General features: G+C 45.5%; 1 protein-coding gene across 2 annotated transcripts; it reads right to left on the bottom strand.

Annotated features, from left to right (window-relative positions):
- Positions 1-11,370: 11,370 nt before the first annotated feature.
- On the bottom strand, positions 11,371-18,060 carry Sccro4 (DCN1-like protein SCCRO4). Of its 2 annotated transcripts, XM_076784223.1 has the most exons (7): positions 17,949-18,060; positions 17,780-17,870; positions 17,336-17,548; positions 16,796-16,934; positions 15,498-15,864; positions 12,976-13,183; positions 11,371-12,901 (listed from the first exon to the last, which is right to left on the bottom strand). In XM_076784223.1, the coding sequence occupies exons 4-7, from the start codon at positions 16,921-16,923 to the stop codon at positions 12,816-12,818; spliced, it is 789 nt and encodes a 262-aa protein (XP_076640338.1). In that variant the 5' UTR covers positions 16,924-16,934; positions 17,336-17,548; positions 17,780-17,870; positions 17,949-18,060; the 3' UTR covers positions 11,371-12,815. The 2 variants fall into 2 exon arrangements, with proteins under 2 accessions (XP_076640338.1, XP_076640340.1); XM_076784225.1 differs by lacking the exon at positions 17,336-17,548.
- Between the last annotated feature and the right edge of the window lie 4,133 nt (positions 18,061-22,193).

The following is a 22,193-nucleotide window of genomic DNA, read 5'->3' on the forward strand; positions in this document are numbered from 1 at the left end:
CTATATACATCCCTTACCCTAATAGACAAAGGGAGAGAAAAAGAGATAGGACAGAAAGACGGAAAAACGAAACCGAAAAATATCGAGTGTAGAAAAAGTTTAGCTAGAGTGAAAGAGGGTAATAAAAGTCAAGAGGCTCGCCGGGCCCGGATCGGGACGGTCCGAGGCCCAAGCGAAACCCTGAAGGAAAACAGGCGCCCCGCACGGCTCTGGTCGCCAAGCGTTTAACAGGACGACCAGGCTCGCACGAGACCCTGGGAAAATGGAAAAATAGAAAGCTTAAAACTAGCCTTGCACTCCATTACCATTCATACTCTGGCAAGGGCGCAGTGGCTATACAATGGCCGCTACAGAAGTTTAAAGACCTGTTCGATTCTGCCGACGAGTCCCGCGAATCGCGTCGATTTTTTGGGTTACGTGGATTTTTCCTACAAAATTTTCCGTCGTGTCCCGTGGTTTCGCAATACCAACAATATAATTTTGGTTCGCGTATCTTTCGGAATTTTTTACTATAGAATAATGATTTCCTTCATCCTTAGGCAAATCATAAGAACACCTCGAAGGGGAAATCGGGGGGCTCCTTTGTCGCACGGTCCATGCTGCCGCACGTGGTTGCTCTTCTCGATCCCCTTGAGATTCATATGTCCTCGCATGCCGCCCTCGGTCATAACGACTCGGTGGGCCAGGGTATGACACTTGGTTGCCGCGGTGACGATAATCTTCGGTCCCACGATCCTTTCATGACCTTTTTTTTTTTTTTTTTTTTTGTCGTGGGGAAAATCTTCGAAAGACTCCCTCCCACCTCCTTGGGGAGAGGTGGGAGGGGTGTGTGGGATTCCCCGCGCCAGTACAACGACAGGCGCGGGACCTACCCACTAAAAACCCCACGGTGACCCTTCGGCACGCTTTGGGAGGATACCGGGAATCGCTCGAAGCATTCGTCCGGTATCCTCCCCGTGCCCGCGCTTTCGCGCCCATCCCCCGGGGGGACAATCGGCCCCCCCAGTAGACACACTGCCTCATAGCGGCGGGACGAGGCCACTCCATCCCGCTGCTATCCGTCCCGGGGCCGCGTTTAGTGGCGGCTGCGAGCCCCAACTCGCAACCGCCCGCGACCCCGTTTCCACCCCTCGGCGGCCGGGCGTTCATGGCCGCACCAGACCGCCGAGGGTGCCTCCCCTTGCGTCGGACCGGTAGGGGGAGGCACTCCTACCCCCAACCGGTCCGACCCGGCGCCGCCTGGCGGGAGGAGGGTCCCCTCAGGACCCCCCTCCCAGCCTAGGTCATCCGCCACGCCGAGGCGGCCGCCCGCGACGCCTCGCGACCGGGCGACGACCTCGGCCCACCGCACGAGCGCGAGCTTCAGCGCGCCGCTGAAGCTCGCGCTCCCTCCCCGCGGCCTCCTTCTGCAACATTACGTTCTCGCAGAAGGAGGCCACGGCCCTCCACTTCTCCACGCTGCCGAGCATGGCGCGCACCACGCCCGGCAGCGAGACATCCCGCCCGACGACGCCGACCAGGACACGGCGCTCCCCCTCCCACGCGGGGCATACCTCCAGGGTTTGATCCGCCGTGTCCTGCTCAGCGTCGCAGTGGCAGCAACGCGCCGTCGGCTCCTTCCCTATCCGGCAGAGGTATCTTCCGAAGCTGCCATGCCCGGAAAATACCTGTGCCATCCGGTAGGTGAGGCTGCCATGGCCTCTGTCCAGCCACTCCTTCAGGAGTGGCCGAACCGCCCCGACAGTCCGGTGCCCCGCGGTTGGCAGAGCCAGCCGCTCCTGCCACGCGAGCAACACGGACTGCCGGGCCTGGCGCTTCAAATCGCCCCAAGCAGGTTCCTGCCCGCCCGGGACCGCCCCCACCCCCGCGCGACGGTCGACGCGGTGCCGGTACATCACCGCGTGCGACCGCGCGAGCAGGTCCATGGGCGGCATCCCCGCTAGAACCGTCGCCGCCTCATGTGACACGGTCCGATACCCGCGGACGACCCTGAGCGCCATGCGCCTCTGCACCCGACGCAGCATAGTCATGCTGCGCCGGGAGGCAGCCAGGTCGTCCGCCCAGACGGGGGCCCCGTATAGGGCCACCGACTGGACCATTGCCACATAGAGGCGACGAACTCGGCCCGCCGGGCCCCCCAGGTTGGGCAGGATCCGGCCCAGAGCCGCAACCATCCTTTCCAACCGGGGGACCAGGCAGCGGAAATGCTCCTCGAAACGCCAGTGGCTATCGAGGATCAGCCCTAGATACCTGATCTGGGGCTTCACCTCGATGTCAGCCCCACCCACCCGGATCAGAGGGGGTGGCGGATCCTGCCGAGGTGAATGAAACGCAATCACCTCGGTCTTATGGACCGCCACCGTCATCCCCATCCCCCTGATCCTGTCGACGACGCGTTGCGACCCCTCCTCCGCGCGACGCATGGCCCTCCCCCAGTGCGCCCCGACGGCCAGCACCAGTGTGTCATCCGCATAACACACCGTGCTGACGCCGTCGGGGAGGCCGGCCCGCAACACCGAGTCGTACGCGATGTTCCACAGGAGTGGCCCGAGGACCGACCCCTGCGGAACACCGCAGTACACCTCCCTCCGCATATCACCATCCCGGCCCGGATACTCGATCCACCTGCCGCGGAGATAATCCCCGACGACCGCCCTGAGACAAGGGGGGACCCGATGATATTCGAGTCCCCTCCTTATCTCTTCCCAGGGGAGGGTGTTAAAGGCATTGGCAATATCCAAGGATATTGCCAATGCCACCCCTCCCCGGGAGACGGCCGCCTCCGAGAGGGCCCTCACACGACCTATCGCGTCGATAGTCGATCGGCCCCCCCGGAAACCGAACTGGCAGTCGGCCAGACCGGGATCACCCCGCGACAGGTGCTCGACGAGGCGGGCAGCAATCACCCGCTCGAAGAGCTTGCCCACCTCGTCGAGGAGACAAATGGGCCGGTATGCGGAGGGAGACTCCGCGGGCCGACCCTCCTTCCGGAGGAGGACCATCCTCGCCACCTTCCAACTGGGGGGGAATCGCCCGTCCCTCAGGCAGCGGTCGAACAACCGCCTGAGGTCGGCCCCAAGGACGCCCTGGGTCAAGACCCAAACCCGGCCGGGCACACCATCCGGACCCGGGGCCGTGTTACGAACCCCGAGCCGTCTGATGGCCGCTGCCAGCTCCTCCTGCGTGACCCCCAGCTCGGCCGTCCACTCCACTGGGACAGCCGCCACCGCCGGAGGACGCGGTCCCCTCTCCCCAATTGGGAAGAGTGTATTGACCACGTCCTCCAGCAGCCGGGGGTCAAGACCCTCGGTGACGGGGGGCGCCCACGGGCGGAGCTTATTCAGCACCACCTTATATGGGCGCCCCCATGGATCGTCATCAAGGGTCTGGAGGAGCTCCTTCCATGCCCGGGTCTTGGCCCGTTTGATGGCGACCTGCAGAGCAACCCGCGCCACGCGGTATGCTCCATACAGGCCATCAGCTGCCCTCGCTCGCGCCACGCCGTCGCCTGTACGTTGACGACGGCGCGCGCGGGTGTACTGGCGTCGGGCGCGGACAGTCGCGACTCGCAACTCCGCGATCGCGTCCGACCACCAGTACACCGCCCGGCGAGGGGAAGCCCGCCCGACCCGAGGCATCGCCGCGTCGCAAATACCCGCGACCAATGCTCCGAGCCGGGCGACCTCCCCCTCTATGCTCGGCAACTCGGCCGCTCCCTGCGGCCAAGTTGCAGCGAGGGCAGCTGCCATCAGGGCGTCCTTGTCCAGGCGCCGAAGCGCCCAGCGGCGTGGTGGGGTGCCACGCAGGCGGCCGTGTCGGGATGCACTCGCGGCGGCAGAGACCTCCATCCGGATGTACCGGTGATCGGAGAGTGTCTCTGCCCCCGCGACCACGTGCCAACCCGACACCATGCGCACGGCGTTGGGGGTCGCGAATCCAACATCCACGATGGACCCCCCATATCGCCGCACGCATGTGTGCTCCGACCCCCGGTTCAATACCCGGAGGTCGAGCCCCGCCGCCCAATCGCCCAGGATCCCGCCGCGAACGGAGGTCCTGGGGGATCCCCAAGCCACCGACTTGGCATTAAAATCCCCCAGGACCAGCACCGGCCGGGCCGCGCAGCGCTGCACGCATGCCGCGACCTCGGCCAAGTACAGCTCAAACGCAGCGTGACCGCTACGGGGCGAAATGTAGCACCCCACCACAGCGACTCCCCCCCAGTCCACGGCGACGAATCCCCGACCGCGCTCCAACAAGGAGAACGGTGGGGACCCGTCGCCCCCTCCCCATACCGTCGCCACCAAGCCGTCCGCGTCGCCCACCCAATGAGGGTGATCAGGGACGCGGTACGGCTCGGCGGCGACCGCCAGGCCAACCCCCCACTCCGCGAGGACTTGGGACATCAAGTCCTGTGCCGCGCGGCAGTGGTTGAGGTTGGCCTGGAGGAGGAGGCGGGGCGGCATTAATTAATGGCCGCGCCAGCCTCCTCCCGGCCGTCCGTCCCCGTAGCACCGTCCACCTGCATGGAGGACGATGCCACCGCCCTCGGCACCGGAGCCGGTGCAGCCCGCCTCTTCCTCTCCTTCCGGGAGGGGGGGGAGCACTTCTTGCTCCCCACCCTGTGATCGGCTGGCCTCCCCATGTCCGCACACAGCGGGCAGTGGGGGGCCGCCGAGCACTGGCTCGCACGGTGCTCTTTGGCACCGCAGCGGTAACACTGACCGCTGCGGTCCACCGGCGAGGTGCACCACTGCCTCACGTGCCCCAATTCGAGGCAGCGGTGACACTGGAGCGGGCGCGGCTCGAGGATTTCCACTCGCGCCGAAACCCACCCCACCAACACCCTCCCGGATTCCGCCACCTTACGGGCGGCGGAGAGGGGGCACCGGGCCCACACCGACCCGAGGCCGGAGGGCGACCTGCGGATCTCTCCGATCCGCAGGTCCTCCACAGGACAGTCCCCCGCCCTCGCAAGGGCACGGGACACATCCTGTGCGCTGACCGAGTCGTCCAGCCCAGAAACGCGCATCTCCGTGCGCTTCGTGGGCCGGGCGACCCGGACACCTCGCTCGCCCAGCTGCTCCCGGAGCCTCTGGGCGAGACGATCCGCCTTCGCGCCGCCTTCTGCACCGGGGATCACCAGCAAGAGACCCCCGGTCACGGCCCTCTTCGCCCTCACGGAGGCGATGCCCAGCTCTTCCAGGGAGATATTCTCCCTGGCGAGCCGCATCGCCTCCGCGAGGGTCAGGTCGCCCCCCTGCGCAACGGTCAGCGTCACCGCTGCCGTTTTTGGGGGACGACCTGGTCGTGCCTTCCCGACCTTCGCGGCCTTTACCTTGGCCGCCGGCGGCGGAGGCGGAGGCCGCGGTTGCGAGGCCTTCCTCGCCGCCCGCTTCGCCTTCCGCCCCACCACCTCACTCCACGCCACCCCCCCATGGGAGGGTGCCGTGGAGGACGCGACCACCGCGACCTCGGGTACACCACCCCCCTTGGGGGTCGCGATCCGGGGCCCTGGTGCCGCAACGCTGGGCGGAGCCTTCACTCCGCCCTTCTTTGCCTTCCCCGACTGTACCGGAACAGGTCGGGGAGGCACCGCCTTCCTGCTGACCGCTCTTCCGGCGAGGAGCTCCTCCCGGAAGGCGGCCAGCTTGCCATCAATCATGTCCCCAATCCTCCTCAGAAGATCGTCTTCTGAGGAGGACGGGGACTTCTTCACGGGCGGAGTGCGGGTGGAGGGGCCCGCGGTGCCCCGCACCACTGCCGCCGCACTCCGCTTATTTAACTCCGCCGAGGGACGCGGCGGTGGAGGAGGAGGGAGGATGGGAGGGAGGGCCGCGCTGTTCCACAGCGCCTCTGCCCTCCTCCTCCCCTGTCGCTCCTCCTCCAACAGGAGCTGCAGACGGGCGTTCCGCCCCCTGAGCTCCCGCGCCGCCTCCCTCATTTCCTCCGCCGCGGCCTTCAGGGCCTCCGCGCCACCGCTTTTCTGCCCCTTAAAGGCGCAGGCAGCGGCGACTTTCTCCACCCGCCTCAGGGACGAGGAGATCCTCTCCGATATCTCCTCGGTCACCTCGTCCCTGAGGCAACTCAGCCTCACCGACGGGCTCATCGCCCCGCCCACCTCGACGACGGCCTGCCCCGCCCTCTTCCTCTTAGAGCCTCTGAGGCTCCTGGTGGAGGAGAAGGACGAGACTGACGCAGTCTCGTCGTCCTCCTCCACCTTCCACGAAGCCGGGCCAGGCGCTGGAGGCGGCGCGAGCGCCGTCACTCCAGTCCCAACACCGCCTTCGTCCTCCCCCTCTGACTTACCCCGTCCCATCCCCGTTTTAATTTTGAACTCCATAATATTCCCACGAGCAGGTCGGAAGAAAAGGTCCGCCCGGGCAGAGCCGCCTTACCCGGGTAAGCCTATATACTCCGGGGGTTCGGCAGGTTCCCCGGAGGTGGTCGCTTGGGATTGGGCCTTCTCCCCCAACCATGCATCCCATCGCCGCGCACCATAGCTTAGGATTGGAGGGCGATTTTATAGAGTCGCCATACTCGTGGCCCAGGCGGCTAAGCCAAGACCCCCGTTCCTCCTGCCGTCACGTACCATTCACAAAACCAATAGGGAATTGTGAATGGGTCGTTGTGACGACCAACAGGAGGCTTACGGTGTGTGTATGACTCGGGTACCCCGGGTTCGTTAAGCCCGTACTGCAGCTGAAAGGCTGGCAGCCCCTGAGGGTATCCTTTCATGACCTCCTTGCAGGCGATTCGTTCCGGGGCATTTGTCTTCGATTCTTTAGCTTTCTGTCTATGTGCAGCACGGCGTCGTAAGTATCTTCAAGAGTCCGTATGTCTCTAAATTGTGCCGACACCTTCCAAGAAATCCGATCTGGTAGGCCTTCGATGAAGTTTTCCAAAACATTTTTTTCCATCTCTTTGATGAAATTTTCGGCGTTGCCCCGGTATCTTTCTCGAATGCCTCCGCGCGCGCAATAAACCCGATGGCTAGTTCTGTCGACGTACTGTCGCAGACTTTCATCCTTGCGAATACGTAAACGTAATGTCTACTTGGAAGTATGACAAACTTCTTCCCGGCACAAATCTCTTTTTTAAATGTTTAATTAATTCGTTAACACTTACAAATTTATGCTCTAAAGGACACCTATGTACGGGACCTATGAGTTTAGTCAGAACAATCGCTTGATAATCGGATTCCGAACTCTCAGGTATCAACCTGTCCTCATCAGGTTAACCCGTCCTCCACGCCTTACGCGAAACGCGATAAAGATGGAGTTTCTCCGTCGAAAGTCAGTATCGTCGATGTAACGTTCTGTATACATTTCTTTTGTGTCAAAAGTGACATTGAATTTGCAAGTATTGGAAATAGGTGGTGGAATAAAAAAAACAATTATAGAAGCAATAACTTTTAACTTACCTTTTATTTGAAACACTAGGAAGGCACGTCCTAACGCTTTTAAAGAAACACACAGAATGAATAGGTCAGTGACGAAAAATTCGTCCCGTACCCTCAGACCCAATCGGTCCTATACTTTGTCTAAACAAGCCAAGCTAGGGACAAAGCTGCACCCTCTTGACTTGTATTTCGAGAAGCTAAACGCAACACGCGCGTCGATGGTTTTTGTCAGATAAAGAAAACTTTCTCTTTTAGAAGAGAAAAACCAACAGCAAGAGATAATGTCAAGTTTATAATATCGTCCGATGAAATATTTACTTGTGAACTTGTCATTTTTAATAATTTGTTATAATTCAACTAGAGAAAACTAGGGTAAACCTTACGTTTAGGGAAGGCAGTTCCGATGACCTTGACTTTGATATATGTTGTCAAGGTCGCCCTTATCATATAAAAATATGATAATGAATAGATGATTACTGAGGTATAATATAAGAAACAAAACAAATTCTTTTAAATAAAAATTTTGTGGAGTAATTCGTATAATGATATTCACGAATGCCATAGCGAGGAATATTTACCCTCATATCTCCCTACAATCTTTCTATATTTTGTGTGTGAACACCAGTTTGAGGATCTACAAAATTATCCGAATGGTTTACTGTTCGATGTATATAATTTTTACTGCGCAAGACAGTGTATTAGGTGTCGGTATTAGTTAATGTAGTTTTTAGGGGGGGGGGGGGCGCAGCTCCTCAGTTAGCAAAACGAATTTAAGATGATGCTGTTAAACTTGTGGGGGATGTTTTATTTTACGCTCCGCAGGGCTCATGGAACGAAATTCCATATTCTTGTTTTTTGTTTCCGGTAATTTATTATACAGGGTGTTCGGCCACCCCTGGGAAAAATTTTAATGAGGAATTCCAGAGGCCAAAATAAGACGAAAATCAAGAATACCAATTTGTTGATGGAGGCTTCGTTAAAAAGTTATTAACAATTAAATTAAAAAATTGCAAATCGTTTTGAAAAAATTATTTTCGGTTACGAGGGTTAATTACAATCATTTTTGGTGAATACACATACCTCCGAAATCCTATCCACTTTCGAGAAAAAAAATCGAGAAAGTACTGAAATTTTTAGACGAAATTAAAAAATTTCAAATCATATTAAAAAAATTATTTTCGGTTGCGGGGGTCAATTACAATCATTTTTGGTGAATAGACATATCCCCGAAATTCTACCTACTTTCTAGAAAAAAATTCGAGAAGGTGTGAAATTTTTCGACGGAAAAAAAAATTTGAAATCGTTTTGGAAAAATTATTTTCAGTTGCGGGGATCGATTACAAGAATTTTTAGTGAATAGACATACCCCCGAAATCTTGCGCATTTTCGAGAAAAAAATTCAGTACAGGCGGAACTTTAAACGTTAATAACTTTTTAAGGAAGCCTCGATCAACAAATTGGTATTCTTGATTTTCATTTTATTTTGGCCTCTAGAATCCATTAAAATTTTTCCATGGCCGAACACCCTGTATACTAATAACTTTTTAATAAAAAACGAGAGGTAGCTATAACTTTTTGGGGAATGCACAAGAGTGTGACCTTTATAAACTGTGTGAATGTCAGGGTCACATTGAGTATAAATATACGCAGATTCTAGTGTGTTAGAATCTAAGGGTTCTAACCGGGGTCCGGACGAGGGAAATAACAGGGAAAGTCAATTGACAAGTTTTATTAATAATTTTCGCTTGTCGCGTAGCGACAAGCCGTTTATTAAAAAAATAAAAAAATAGAAATTTTAAAAAAATATAAAAAAAATTATATATATTTTTTATTGGGCCAGGGGGATGACCTCAACGACGTTGCCCAGGCTAGACTGGACCTTGATTGCTGAAACAAAGGTTCGACCAAATTAAATACGTGCGTACACGTATCGTAAACATACGCTCGTCAGCTGTTCGCCTCGCTCTCCTAACGACTATCGGTGCGCTTGGAGGGGGAGATCAGCTGCCGTTTAGCGTAGTTAAGTGGACTGTATTTATTTATTGCTCGCTGGTAGTTATTATTTTAACTATCAACAAGACTTTTGCCCTGAAGAGGAGAATTCACTCGTATCTGTCGGGGGCGGTTTCGCCACGGACGGGTCACCAAATGGAGGTCATAAGGCACCAAGTGAGTGGATCCCGTGAGCACGTTCACCGTACGGGTTGACGTATGAACGTCGCGCAAGGAGATTTCCCGCGACACTTTATAATTACTGCACGGCGACCGTTAATTCCGGGGACCGTGACAGCGATTTTTGCAGGAAATTCCAAACTGGTCCAACCGCACTATAAAGCCTACCCGGCGATCGTTTTCACGGGGACCGTATGTGGCGGCGTGACGGAAGGGAGGTGCTTTGAACACGAACTCCTCCGTAGGGTGTACGGTCGACTCGTACACCGACGGGTTTTCGTCGAGAGCACTCCACGAGGCGGTACCGATCTATCGGTAGGACCTTTGGGAGGCTCCGAAGCCGTATAGCTTTAAAGGGATTCTGGGTGTGTGCACCCTGAGCGGAGGAGCCTGAAAAGGCACGACGCGGCGGGGGACTCTGTGATGCCTGACTAGAGTTCCCGATCCCTCACCAGGCGTCTGAGGATAGTCACCGTGGGGTTTTAGCCGGTAAGAGTCCGGCACTACCCTGAGGCCCTCCCCTACTTAAGGGCCTCGGTGTGTCCATGAGGATTTCCCCACGTAAAAAAAAAAAAAGGGTTCTCAAGAAGGTGGTATCCCGTTCCAGTTAGAACTCGGGAACAGGGTTGATACCACCTCCTCTAAAGACTGCAGGTCGAGGGTCTTCATCAGAGGGGGCGCCCATGAATGAAGCCTGTCCATTATTAATTTATATGGGCGCCCCCACGGATCCCTATTGAGCTCTTCTAAGACGTCCATCCATGCCCGTGCCTTGTATATGCACGCCACAATAATTCTCCACGGAACTCTTCGTATATGCGCGCCATTTGCTCCGCGATCGGACGTTGACGACGTGACCTTCGGGCGCAGGTGTATCTACAGCGGGTACGCACACACCAACCATTGCGCTGCTCGATGTGCGGTGACCACCAATACGCCGCGCCCTGACTTATAGAAGGCCTAGCCCGGGACATGGAGGCATCATACACCTCCTTGAACTTGCCCCGGAACCACTGCGTCTCTCGTTCAACGTCGTCGACGAATCCGTGATTTGGCTCGTACCAGACTGCCTCCGCCATCGCCCAATCCACTATCTTGAAGCACCATTGGGGGGGGGGGGGGGGGGGAGTATGGCAGTACGCGCTGAAGTGGTCTCACCGAATGATGTAGAGGTGGTCACTGAGTGTGATACGAGTCGCAGTGCCGCAGGGGTTGCCCACGTCAGATCGATGATGGACGTTCCCTGTAGCCCTACGAACATGAAGCTTCGGAGCCCCGATTCACCAACCGGAGGTCGTGCTCAACCACCCAACCCAATAACGCCTCGCCACAGCAGTTGGCAAGTCACTTCAAAACGGGATCACCACCACGAAACCCCCATGCAATAGTGATGCATGATTTATTGGGTGAAAATCCCGTGATGACACGGTCCGGTACTCGTGAACGTCCCTTAGCACAAGCCGCCTTTGGACCTATGGCACTTGTGCCCCTCGCCCCAAATGGGTCTAATTAGGCATTGTACAGCGGAGACTCTATCATGTTTTATAAGAATTCCCTGTTCCCCGCTGACGCACTTGAGGATGATCGCCGTGTGGTTTTAGACGGCAGGAGTCCGGCACTACCTTGCAGTCCGTCTTCTGATACACGAATCTTGTTGTGTCCATGATTTCCCCTTGTTATAAAAAAAGCCCTTCTTTCTCATTTTCCCTTCTTGTGAGCGCGTTTTAAGTTACGAAAATGAAGCATACAGAAAAATATTTTCCGTACGTTACAATGAATAAGCAAAAATGCAGATATTGAAAAAAGTATTTTATTTATTTCACGTTCTTCATTACATTACATTCTCCACATGGCAGTTATATTGCAGCGGCATACAATGATTTTAAATTCTTGTTTCTAATTTCATTTCATTATGTATGAGTTTATAATTTTCCATTAGATACTTTTCATCCGTGAGTTTAAGGATACTATTAATTTGGAAGTTATGAGCAAAATTCGAAATTTAATTTTATATTATATCACTAATGACATTATTTGTAATGGAAGTAAACATGCAGGACAAAATATACAAGTACGCATAACTAAACAAATTTGATTTAATAATTAAACTAAGTCGTAATTGTATTTGCAATGATTTCCTATATTATTATTATTTAATAAAATTCATTTATGGGATAAAATTTAGAACCGCAGTGTATGTCTAAATATTCTGCTAAATAACAAGTTGAATGATTTAAAATATATTACAAAATTACTTAAATAATCACCATACATTAATCCACTGGAGTAGTCGCAAAAATTTTTATGAAAAATGCGTTTAAAAAAAGTCTTAATTGTAATTTAACATATGCATCTAACTATTGTATAAAGTTTTTAAAATAATGGCTGAGGGTGTCATACAATAATGAAAATAATGTAGCATTATTCAAACCATTATTTCTGGATAAAAATTTAATTCCAATTATACTTCATAAATATACAATTTAATAAGAGACTTGATATTCTAATTTACATTAATATTTGTGGTATTTATAGGAAATATGTAATATCATGTAAGTAGTATGTTCCAATGTGTTTTGTTGTATTTCAAATGTTAAATATTGTAATAGCATTTATATAGTATACAAGTAATTTTATTTATGAATCTACATAATAGTTTTATTTAATTATTAGATATTCTGTAAACAGATTTCAACATTTCAAATAATTTTACTCGCATATTCATAAATAAATTTATTTGTAGTGTTTGAAATTTACACATGAAATAAAAACACCCTAAATGTGTTTTTTATAATCACTTGTTAACTTAAGAAAACGAAACGAAAATAAGGCAAAAAAATGTTATACGCATAAGAAATGTTAATATGGAAATATTAGATTTTCATATTCCTATGATTTTATAATTGAATTTTTATTTTATAAATTGCAAAAATATGTCATATACTAAAACAGCTTTATTTTGAATCATAAGAGTTTCTGCGACAAGCATTGGATCAGCTATGAATGGTGATAAGTAATTAAGAATGGTCTAGGAAGTTTTTAAGCAGAATTTGTTTAGAACATACTGCAAAATCATATTAAGATAAGCTACTTACATTACCGATTAATAAAAAATATAGTACGAATGGTGATAATTGAAATGTTGCGAGGTTATGATATAAACAGAAATTTTGTTATTAACAAAATATGATGATAGAAGATGAGTTCTTTTTATTTCCGTGGACTATTTTTATTGAATGTTTCAGCTGCCTCTAATTTCTGTCGATGACGCTTCCTTACCTCGTTGCATTTTTAACCATTCAACAAATTCATCAAGCATTACTGGCCCTATAAAAACAATTGATATAACGAATTTACACAGTGTAAGAAATTCTTACCAATAGTATTATAAAAATACATACATGCTCCATCTAAATCATAATTAGATACATCTTGATTGATTGTACGAGAAAATTCTAAAATGTTGCACCACTGATCTTTATTAATCACTTTGTACTTTGATTGATCTAGGAACTGAGCAAACTGTGTGAACAGTGGCCAATGTTTTCCCAAAAGTAATTGTAGCATAACTCTTGCAGTCTCCATATCCATGCTTCTTTGATCTTTGTCCTGAAATGTAATAATATTAATAATACGTATGTATAACTTTTGTTAGTGTAATTAAAAAAAATACGTTACAGTAGTATAATAGAGTATGATAAATAATGTAAAATATTTTTTTAACTACGCTTGAAATAAAGTTATAACCTGTTACTAAGTATTTAGGTGTAGACAGGTACCCGAGATTTCGGGTTCGGGTCAGGTAGAAAATTTTATTCGGGTATCCAAACTTGGGTCGGGTACTTAAAGTCGGGTCAGGAGCTGGAAAGTTATTCTGATACTCGAATTTTAAAACACGACGCGACAGTTCGAACAGACCATGCCTGTAGAAAATTTGTAAAAATTATAGAAGTACAATCAGATATAAAAAGTTGGTCAAAAAAGAAACAAATCATGACATGTGAAAACACTTTTATTTTATTTAAATACTGGAATATTTAAAATTTTTAAATTCTCGATACGATCCGAACCTACCTGACTCGATTTTGGACATCCACACAGTGGACCAAACAGCTATTCTAACTGGTAAAAAGTAAAAAATTGAAGGTTCTTAGAATCAACAAATTTATATATCATAAAAAGATGACCTGGTTTTGAGGTTTTCAATATTTTTCCATCTTCGTCAGTATTAATGTACGCGTTCTGTTGCAAACATTATTAAATATATTCTTGTTATGTGTTGTTTGAAATAGTTTAGTGAAAATATTATTGAGAGGTAAGTCGATGTTTCAACATATTTTGTTTTATAATTCATTCCATAAGTTGTTAGTAACAATATCTCCATTCTCATTAGTATATTACAAAAATTCTACTAATATTGATGGGTCATACTAGCCTCTTAATGTTCAGAATTTGAACGAATTTGCTATAATTTTTATTTTTACTGGTTCTCTATTCTCTAGTATCTCTATTATATGTCTACTATCATGAGTCGTTTTCACTTAAATTTATGTGTAAGTTTTGTAATCAATTTATATGTTCTGTTTTTAGTTACAATATCCATCTCAAGGAAAGAACTTTTCGAGGCTTGGCAAAAAGGAGACGCGAATAAAAACACTGCAATTTTGGCACATGTTACAAATAAGTTTAAACTAAAGGAAGATGAGGAGAATGCTACCTCATGCACGTGAAGAAAATAGTAAAAACTTTAAATTGCTGTTTTGCTGATAAATGGAAAAAATGTAACCAGTCATTACAAATGATTCAAATGTAACATCAAAAATGGTTGGATGAAACTGTAGTTCTTATATCTACTGAAACTGTAAAAAATGAAGGAAAAGCATTTTTTCGAAAATCCATCTCTAACATCATCGATTTCAGGCATCGACAAGGATGTCACACACTGCTTTGCAATTATTCGTTGGACACTATCTTCTGGACATGTGATTAAGAGTGATGCTTTCCAAGAATATGCTGTGGTTACAGTTACAAAATTCGTAACATTATATTCATATGTCATTGGGCATACATAAAATTTTAATTCATGTTGTAAGCATTATAAAAAATGCTGTTCTTCCCATAGGAATATTAATGGAAGAAGCCCTGGAGTCGTGAAATAAAGATTTTTAAAAATACCGAGAATTAAACACACTGAAGATGACAAGAAAGACAACAATGGAGGATTTATTTTTTTCTCTTTACTGTTTCTCTCAGATCCAATGATATCTACTTTATCAAAAATCAAATTTATTATCAATCTGTTGATAAATCTAGAAGCTGTAGTTTTACAGACTTTTTTCAATTGATGAGGTCTCTAATGATGATGACTCTGATTCTGATGACAAGTTTTCCACTTTATACAGTTCACATGCAGATTAGGCATATGCAGAAATATGTAAATTAATATCACTGGTATCTTAATTATAAACATACGTATGTAATAAAATATGAGTGCATAAGTGTATATGTAAAACGATGCAATTTCCATAACCATGAACATCAACGTCAACGTTCTTAAACATAAATAGCAGACACGGTATTTATCTTAAATTTTTGAAATCTATTACATATAATTCAAATGACTTCGAACAGCTTAACAAATTTTTCTCGCGATTTGCATCACTATAAATTTGAAAAATAAGGTTTTCCCTTTGCAACAACACCTTAAAAGATGGCATAAAAAACTGTCTCTGGCGAATAGGATTTTTTACAAGCTGTTTGGCCCATGTAACCCATCTCTATTTTAGGTGTATGAATTTTTCGGGTCCCAGCCCGATTTCGACCCGATCTGAAATTCGGATACCCGACATTTCAGGTACCCGCCCCTCACTTCTAGATACATCCTACATATAATATTAAAAGATGTATGAACTAGAATACTTACTCTAGCAAAATCGTAAGCATATCTGTAAATTCCTTTAAAAGTATGTGGATCATTTAATAGATTCCTTAGGTACTCAAGTTTCTGTTGTATTTTACTAATAGAATCACACTGTAATTCCGAAAGGCCTTTTAACCATTCGCTTAGTGTGAAAAAACCCATTTGACGGGCATTCATTTTATATGCAAGAACAAGCATTACTACATTTTCAGGTTCTACACCAATATCTTCGCAAAACTTTTCCATTCCTTCAGGACCAAGTGTATCTGAATCATCAGGCGTTGTGTATTCTCTAAACCATGTAATACATCTCTTTTGGGAAAAGAACGAAGTACTTGAGACGTCTTCTGTTTTAGTATAACGTCTTGCACTGAAAAAGAGAAACATCATATTTACTGTTTTAACTAGTATAAGTAAACATTATAAATTAAGCTGTAATCAATGACATTGTTTTATAAATTTAAAAATATTATTTTAACAAATGCTGAAATAAATGTGTTTTTGATAATATTACTTCAGTGATTAAAGGAAATATCAAATATTTTACATTATATTGTTGTATATATGATTTTACTTTCAGTGCATATAAGAAAATTTTCAAATTATTTTGTGTTTACTTCTGGCACTTGTAGATTATTACATGTAATTACGATTTTCCAAAACAAAATTACATTAGAATAAAGAACAATTATATTATCCAAAACAATATGCAAAAGTGTTAATGTGAAATGTAATTTTATAATACTATTAGACTAAATATGTACAGGTAGCCCTCCTACAATATGGTTTCGCTATAACACAATTTATAAATTGAGAGAACCCTCCTACAACATGGTTTCGCTTTAACACGATAAGAAAATTGCAAAAACCTTTGTAAAACACTGTACTTCTACAGTACTGGATAACATGATTTTTGCTTAACATATTTAAAAACTAAATTACCTTAAAATAATGACGCGAAGGAATAATGATTTATTAATGATAAACTATAGTGGCTTTACATGAAAATATATAAACAAATTATAATTTATTAAATTAAGGCTGCGTTAAATTAAAATAATATTTGTTGTTTTTGTTTTGTTTTGCGTTATACATAAATTTATATTTTTCATAAAAATTAAGTTGCTTATGTACAATTAAAAAAAATATTTGTTTTTAATAAGTTTTTGGAACGTCACTCCCCTTTTTATACTGGCTTTGGGTCTCATATAACACAGTTTCACAACACTGCATTTTCTAGGAACCTATTTACCATGTTATAGGAGGGTTAGCTGTATTTATAATACTTTGATATAATTTACCTAGATGTATGTCTAAGTCGTTTTGACGGATGTCTTGGTATACCTTCTTCATGAGCACTAGGTGTCATTTCAATTGATGTATGATGATGATTTGTGCTAGAGGGTGCTCTACGTTTGCTGCGTGGCATCCCTCTTTTAACTAAAATCAAAATTTATTGTTTTTACAAATAGATATAGTAAAATGTACTTTAAATCATAAATAATATTTTAATATTCCTAAGTTAATATATTATAACAAAATAAATAATTTGCTAATAAAACATTTAATCTTGTTTACATTGGTATTTTTAATAAATATTAATTACAACAAATTATATTCCATCTACATTAATTTTATACTTGTATATACATAATAAATTCTTTTAAAAATTTAAGAATATAAATATTTTTATAGGGGATATTCTAATTTTACTGAATCACAAAAAAAGAAACAAATATGAACTAACAAAAGATGGTCTTAATGATAAATGTAAAAAAAAATGACATGAACAACTTGTATGTGTAATAATGCAACATAAAATGATGAAATACAGTACTTACCACGCAGCAAAGACGTAAGTAATCAGAAAAATTAAGGAGATTCAAAGGATCCGTAATACAATTGGTTTGTACTTGCTAAACTGACATCTCCTTTCCGTGTTACAAAATCGAGTATGAGGTTAGGTTCGACGATTAATTTAAGTATCACGTAATTTTCAACTTTTTTTACACTAGTTTTAACCGCTTTGTACATGTGATATTGCAAACAAATACCTAAGAGTCATTAATACATCGTATAAGTAGTATTAATTCTGAATTGCGTTCGTAATGTGGAAATAGAAGGAACAAGTTACTATATAAAAGAGCTTATGTATGCAAATTATTTTCAGCTGTAACACGAGTCGCATTTTAATGTTAAATATTCTCAGGAGTGTGGATCAATGATTACCACGTAATTGTAACGAAATATATAAATGTATAATGAATCGAAGAGACCCTCCCTACCTTCTTCAACGAACCACTAGAGTAATTGTACCAGAAATGTATTTCTCAGTCAAAAGTCAACATCAATATAAAACTTGTTTTGCAGTTCGGTCTATAAAAATAATATTAAGCATAGTGTCAGCGTCGTCAAATATTTAGCTAATCTATTAATTTGGATATTTTGTACTACCTAAACGCTGCACGGTTAAATAAAACTTTTCACAGCTCCGTTTTATTTCATTTTATTGCCGTTTCGAGTCAGCATGTCTTTTCCGCAGGGATGCCAAATGCAGATCTATTTCTCACTAGTAAGGGCAACTATTGAAAAATAAAAAACAAATATCGATGCTGCGCGTCATTTCGATACTATCGATAACACGAGTTAACGCGGAAATGTATGCAGTGTTACGATTCTCATCTACGCTTAGAGATGGCGTGAACTGCTACTTTTGAATCACTTGTGATTCGATCACGTTCATTCCCAATCATGGTAATTTTTCACAGTGATTCGTGATTCTTCGTGATCGTTTTTGATTGGTGGAGAGGTTCTTTTCACTTTTCACGAATTATGTCCTTACACTGTATATGTATTATATTATAATATGGTCTAAAAGCAATGTTTATATAATTTTCTTATTAGGAGAAAGAAAAGGAAAAATTAAAAGTGATAAATAGGTGTAAGTATAAGTTTTATTTCTTATTGTTTCAACTTTCGTTTCATAAATGTTCGTAAAATTTTTCAACAAAATAATCTATACGCAAAACTAACCTGTTTGTAATTTAAAATTCTAACTTATTTCTTTATAATATAAATATATATAAAATGTCATATTAATGTATAAAAAATTACTAGGAATAATGTTAGAAAATAAATATATATATATGTCTGTTTAAAGATCGAGTTAATTAGATTTATTTAAACCCGAAATAATTCGTTAACCGTTTTGTTTTCGATATACGTGACCGACCAAAATATTCTAGGTCGACGCGCACGCGGTTCGAAACATAAGGCAGCAGAAAAAACCTCGTTCCTTGAGTTTTTCTGTAAGTCACGCGAGCGATACAGTAACGTTCAATTTCGAACTCGTGGATTGAACGCTCGACCATAGAGAAGGTACGAAAATTACAAGTCAGATAAAGACGGACGAGAGACACGGCGACAGCGCCGCGTGTCGGAGGATTCCCCCTCTCTCAAGCGTATTTTTCGGCAGCTCGTGCTTCGGCTTCGGCAGTTCGAGTTATTCGAACTCTCACAACGCGGGCAACCCACGTATAGCCGCAGCCTTACGGGATTAGCTTGCGTAAGCAAACTGCCCCCAGTAAACTGCGTGTAATTCCGGTTGTCGAGTTAATTAGTTAATCGATTCGGTCGTGAGTACGACCCGGTTAAAGACTGCAGGAAACTCTTTGGTATCATCGAGTTCCCGAATTTTCCACGTATTGCTGCAAACAGCGGTCGTCCGAGAGGCATCGAGATTAAGACTCGATCCTCCCTTGATTTCTCGAACGGTCTTACACCCACTTATAGGGGCCTTCGTGGCGTATACAGGGTGTCCCGTAATTAGTGTAAGAGCCGGAAATGTGGGGTAGCTGAGACGATTCTGAACAACAATTTCCTTTGCAAAAATGTCGGATGGAGCTTCGTTTTCGAATTATTAACGAAAAACACTGACGAATCACGGCGCGCGCCTGCCGCGCGCTCAGGGCCGTCCGAACTAAGAGAGCCACCGTGTCGGGTAGGTAGCAAGATGTGCATCGGAAATACGTCGAGGAACGAATACAAATAATTAAAAATACTACCACTGCAACTGTTACCTCTGCGGATTGGATAAATCAGCCAGCTAAATCGAATTTATTAATTATTTGTATTCGCTATTTCCAAGGAAGAAGGAATAAAATGTGGGAAGATGCTCTCGGAATTTTTAGGAAATTAATTCTTCGCACCTGAGTGACGCTTCTCGCCAGAGTGTGTTAAAATTAAAATAAGAATTATTTTCAGAAAATTAAAATAAATACGGTAAGAACCATTTGTAATCGTTTGTTATTAAAAACTGTACTGGAAAAGCAGACTGGATTTGTGCATACCGAAACATTCCACGAATGCAAAGGCTTTAATAGAGAAATAATTGAAATTCGACTTACCCATTTACTAGCAAGTTGCTCTGTTGCGCTGACAATAAGGCCCGGTTAGTGCACTCCTGTCGATCACGGAAAGGTCGAAGACCCCAATAAAAATCAGCTGATGGGACGGCCCGGTCACTGCACCCGCTTCTTACCCCGAAAATGTAAAAGTGAAAAGTGCTAGTGACCGTGCTGTGAAGTGTTTTCGGGGTAAGAAGCGAGTGCAGTGACCGGGCCGTCCCATCAGCTGATTTTTATTGGGGTCTTCGACCTTTCCATGATTGACAGGGGTGCACTAATCGGCACTATTGCAACTTGCAAGTAAATGGGTAAGGCGAATTTCAATTAATTCTCTATTAACCCCTTGCATGCGAAGAATGTTTCGGTACGCACAAATCCAGTCTGCTTTTCCAGTACAGTTTTTAATAACAAACGATTACAAATGGTTCTTGCCGTATTTATTTTAATTTTCTGAAAATAATTCTTATTTTAATTTTAACACACTCTGGCGAGAAGCGTCACTCAGGTGCGAAGAATTAATTTCCTAAAAATTCCGAGAGCATCTTCCCACATTTTATTCCTTCTTCCTTGGAAACAGCGAATACAAATAATTAATAAATTCGATTTAGCTGGCTGATTTATCCAATCCGCAGAGGTAACAGTTGCAGTAGTAGTATTTTTAATTATTTGTATTCGTTCCTCGACGTATCTCCGATGCACATCTTGCTACCTATCCGACACGGTGGCTCTCTTAGTTCGGACGGCCCTGAGCGCGCGGCAGGCGCGCGCCGTGATTCGTCAGTGTTTTTCGTTAATAATTCAAAAACGAAGCTCCATCCGACATTTTTGCAAAGGAAATTGTTGTTCAGAATCGTCTCAGCTACCCCACATTTCCGGCTCTTACACTATTTACGGGACACCCTGTATACCCTGGGTGGACTTGCCGCCTTCTAGTCGGAGCGTGGGACGAGTTATTCTAACTCCAGCTTCCGGCGACCAGCTAGAGCTTTGTTCACTGACCGCCAGTCTTGTACGGCCACTGTGCGTAGAATGCGACTTGTAAAGCACCGTGGTGTTATAGTCCCAATCGTAAGTCGTCAAATACGCCGTTGAAAGACTGCACCACACCGTGTTCCGTACGCATAAACGAAGACGATAAGGGACCGAGGACCGGGTGATGGTTGGAGCCTTACAACCTCCCTCTAGGCACCCTCTCCTGCGACAATCAAGTGTTGCAGTCGAAAAGAAAACGAGATTGAATTTCATAATCGAAAGAAATAACCGAGCAATTCCCGATTTAAAGGGAACGCTCACACATACAGTCCATAAGCTTAGCTGCGTACCACGGCGGCAGAGATTCCCGCTTCTGAGTGCGACAAGCACAAACCAGGAGCGTGCGGAAAAGAGTAAGACGCACAACGTGACTCATGTCGATAGGTATTTAACGCCTATTCGTGTCTCTTTCTGTTACAGGGTATCTTCACAATCAGCACAACACGTCTGGCAGCTGCCGACGTACGGCCTGCATCATCGTTGTATACCAAAAAAGGATAAATAAAAGGCTTAGCCGATCCTTTCGGCTAGGCGAAAATTAAAATTACTTGTACCGCTTATTTTCCGTCGGTTCCTTCCCTCGAGATCCGGACCCCCGTTAGGCGAGGTATTTTCAACCTCCTCCCCCTAACAATGTCACTTATGTTAAAATTTTATGATTAATATTATTATAAAAGCAGTTCAGCAAGGTTTGATTAAGCATACAATGAATATACAGGATGTCCCGTAAATGGTGTAAGAACCGGAAATGTGGGATAGCTGAGACGATTCTGAACAACAATTTCTTTTGCAAAAATGTCGAATGGTGCCTCGTTTTTGAATTATTAACGAAAAACACTGACGAATCACGGCGCGCGCCTGCCGTGCGCTCAGGGCCATTCGAACTAAGAGAGCCACCGCGTCGGGTAGGTAGCAAGATGTGCATCAGAGATACGTCGAGGAATAAATACTGTTAAAGTCCTAAGGGACTTTAACGTGGGTCCGGATGAGGAAACAGACAGGGAGAGAAATTGTTACAAGTTTTTCAATAAATTTTTTATTACAAAAATATAAATGAACTCTTTATAAAATTATAACAGAAAAACTAGAAACTAAAAAAAAAGAATGATTGGAGGGTGGCTCGCTCTCTGGCCCCGTCTCCTCTTTTTTGTCTCCTTTTTTCTTATTGCTGCGGAGGCTTTTTGTAACAAAAGCATCCGCCTAATAAATACTTTTGCGGACAAGTCAACAATCGCGCGCTCGTCAGCTGTTTCTCGTGCTC

This window comes from Colletes latitarsis, chromosome 2 (genome assembly GCF_051014445.1).
Source record: "Colletes latitarsis isolate SP2378_abdomen chromosome 2, iyColLati1, whole genome shotgun sequence".
In the NCBI taxonomy this organism is placed as follows: domain Eukaryota; kingdom Metazoa; phylum Arthropoda; class Insecta; order Hymenoptera; family Colletidae; genus Colletes; species Colletes latitarsis.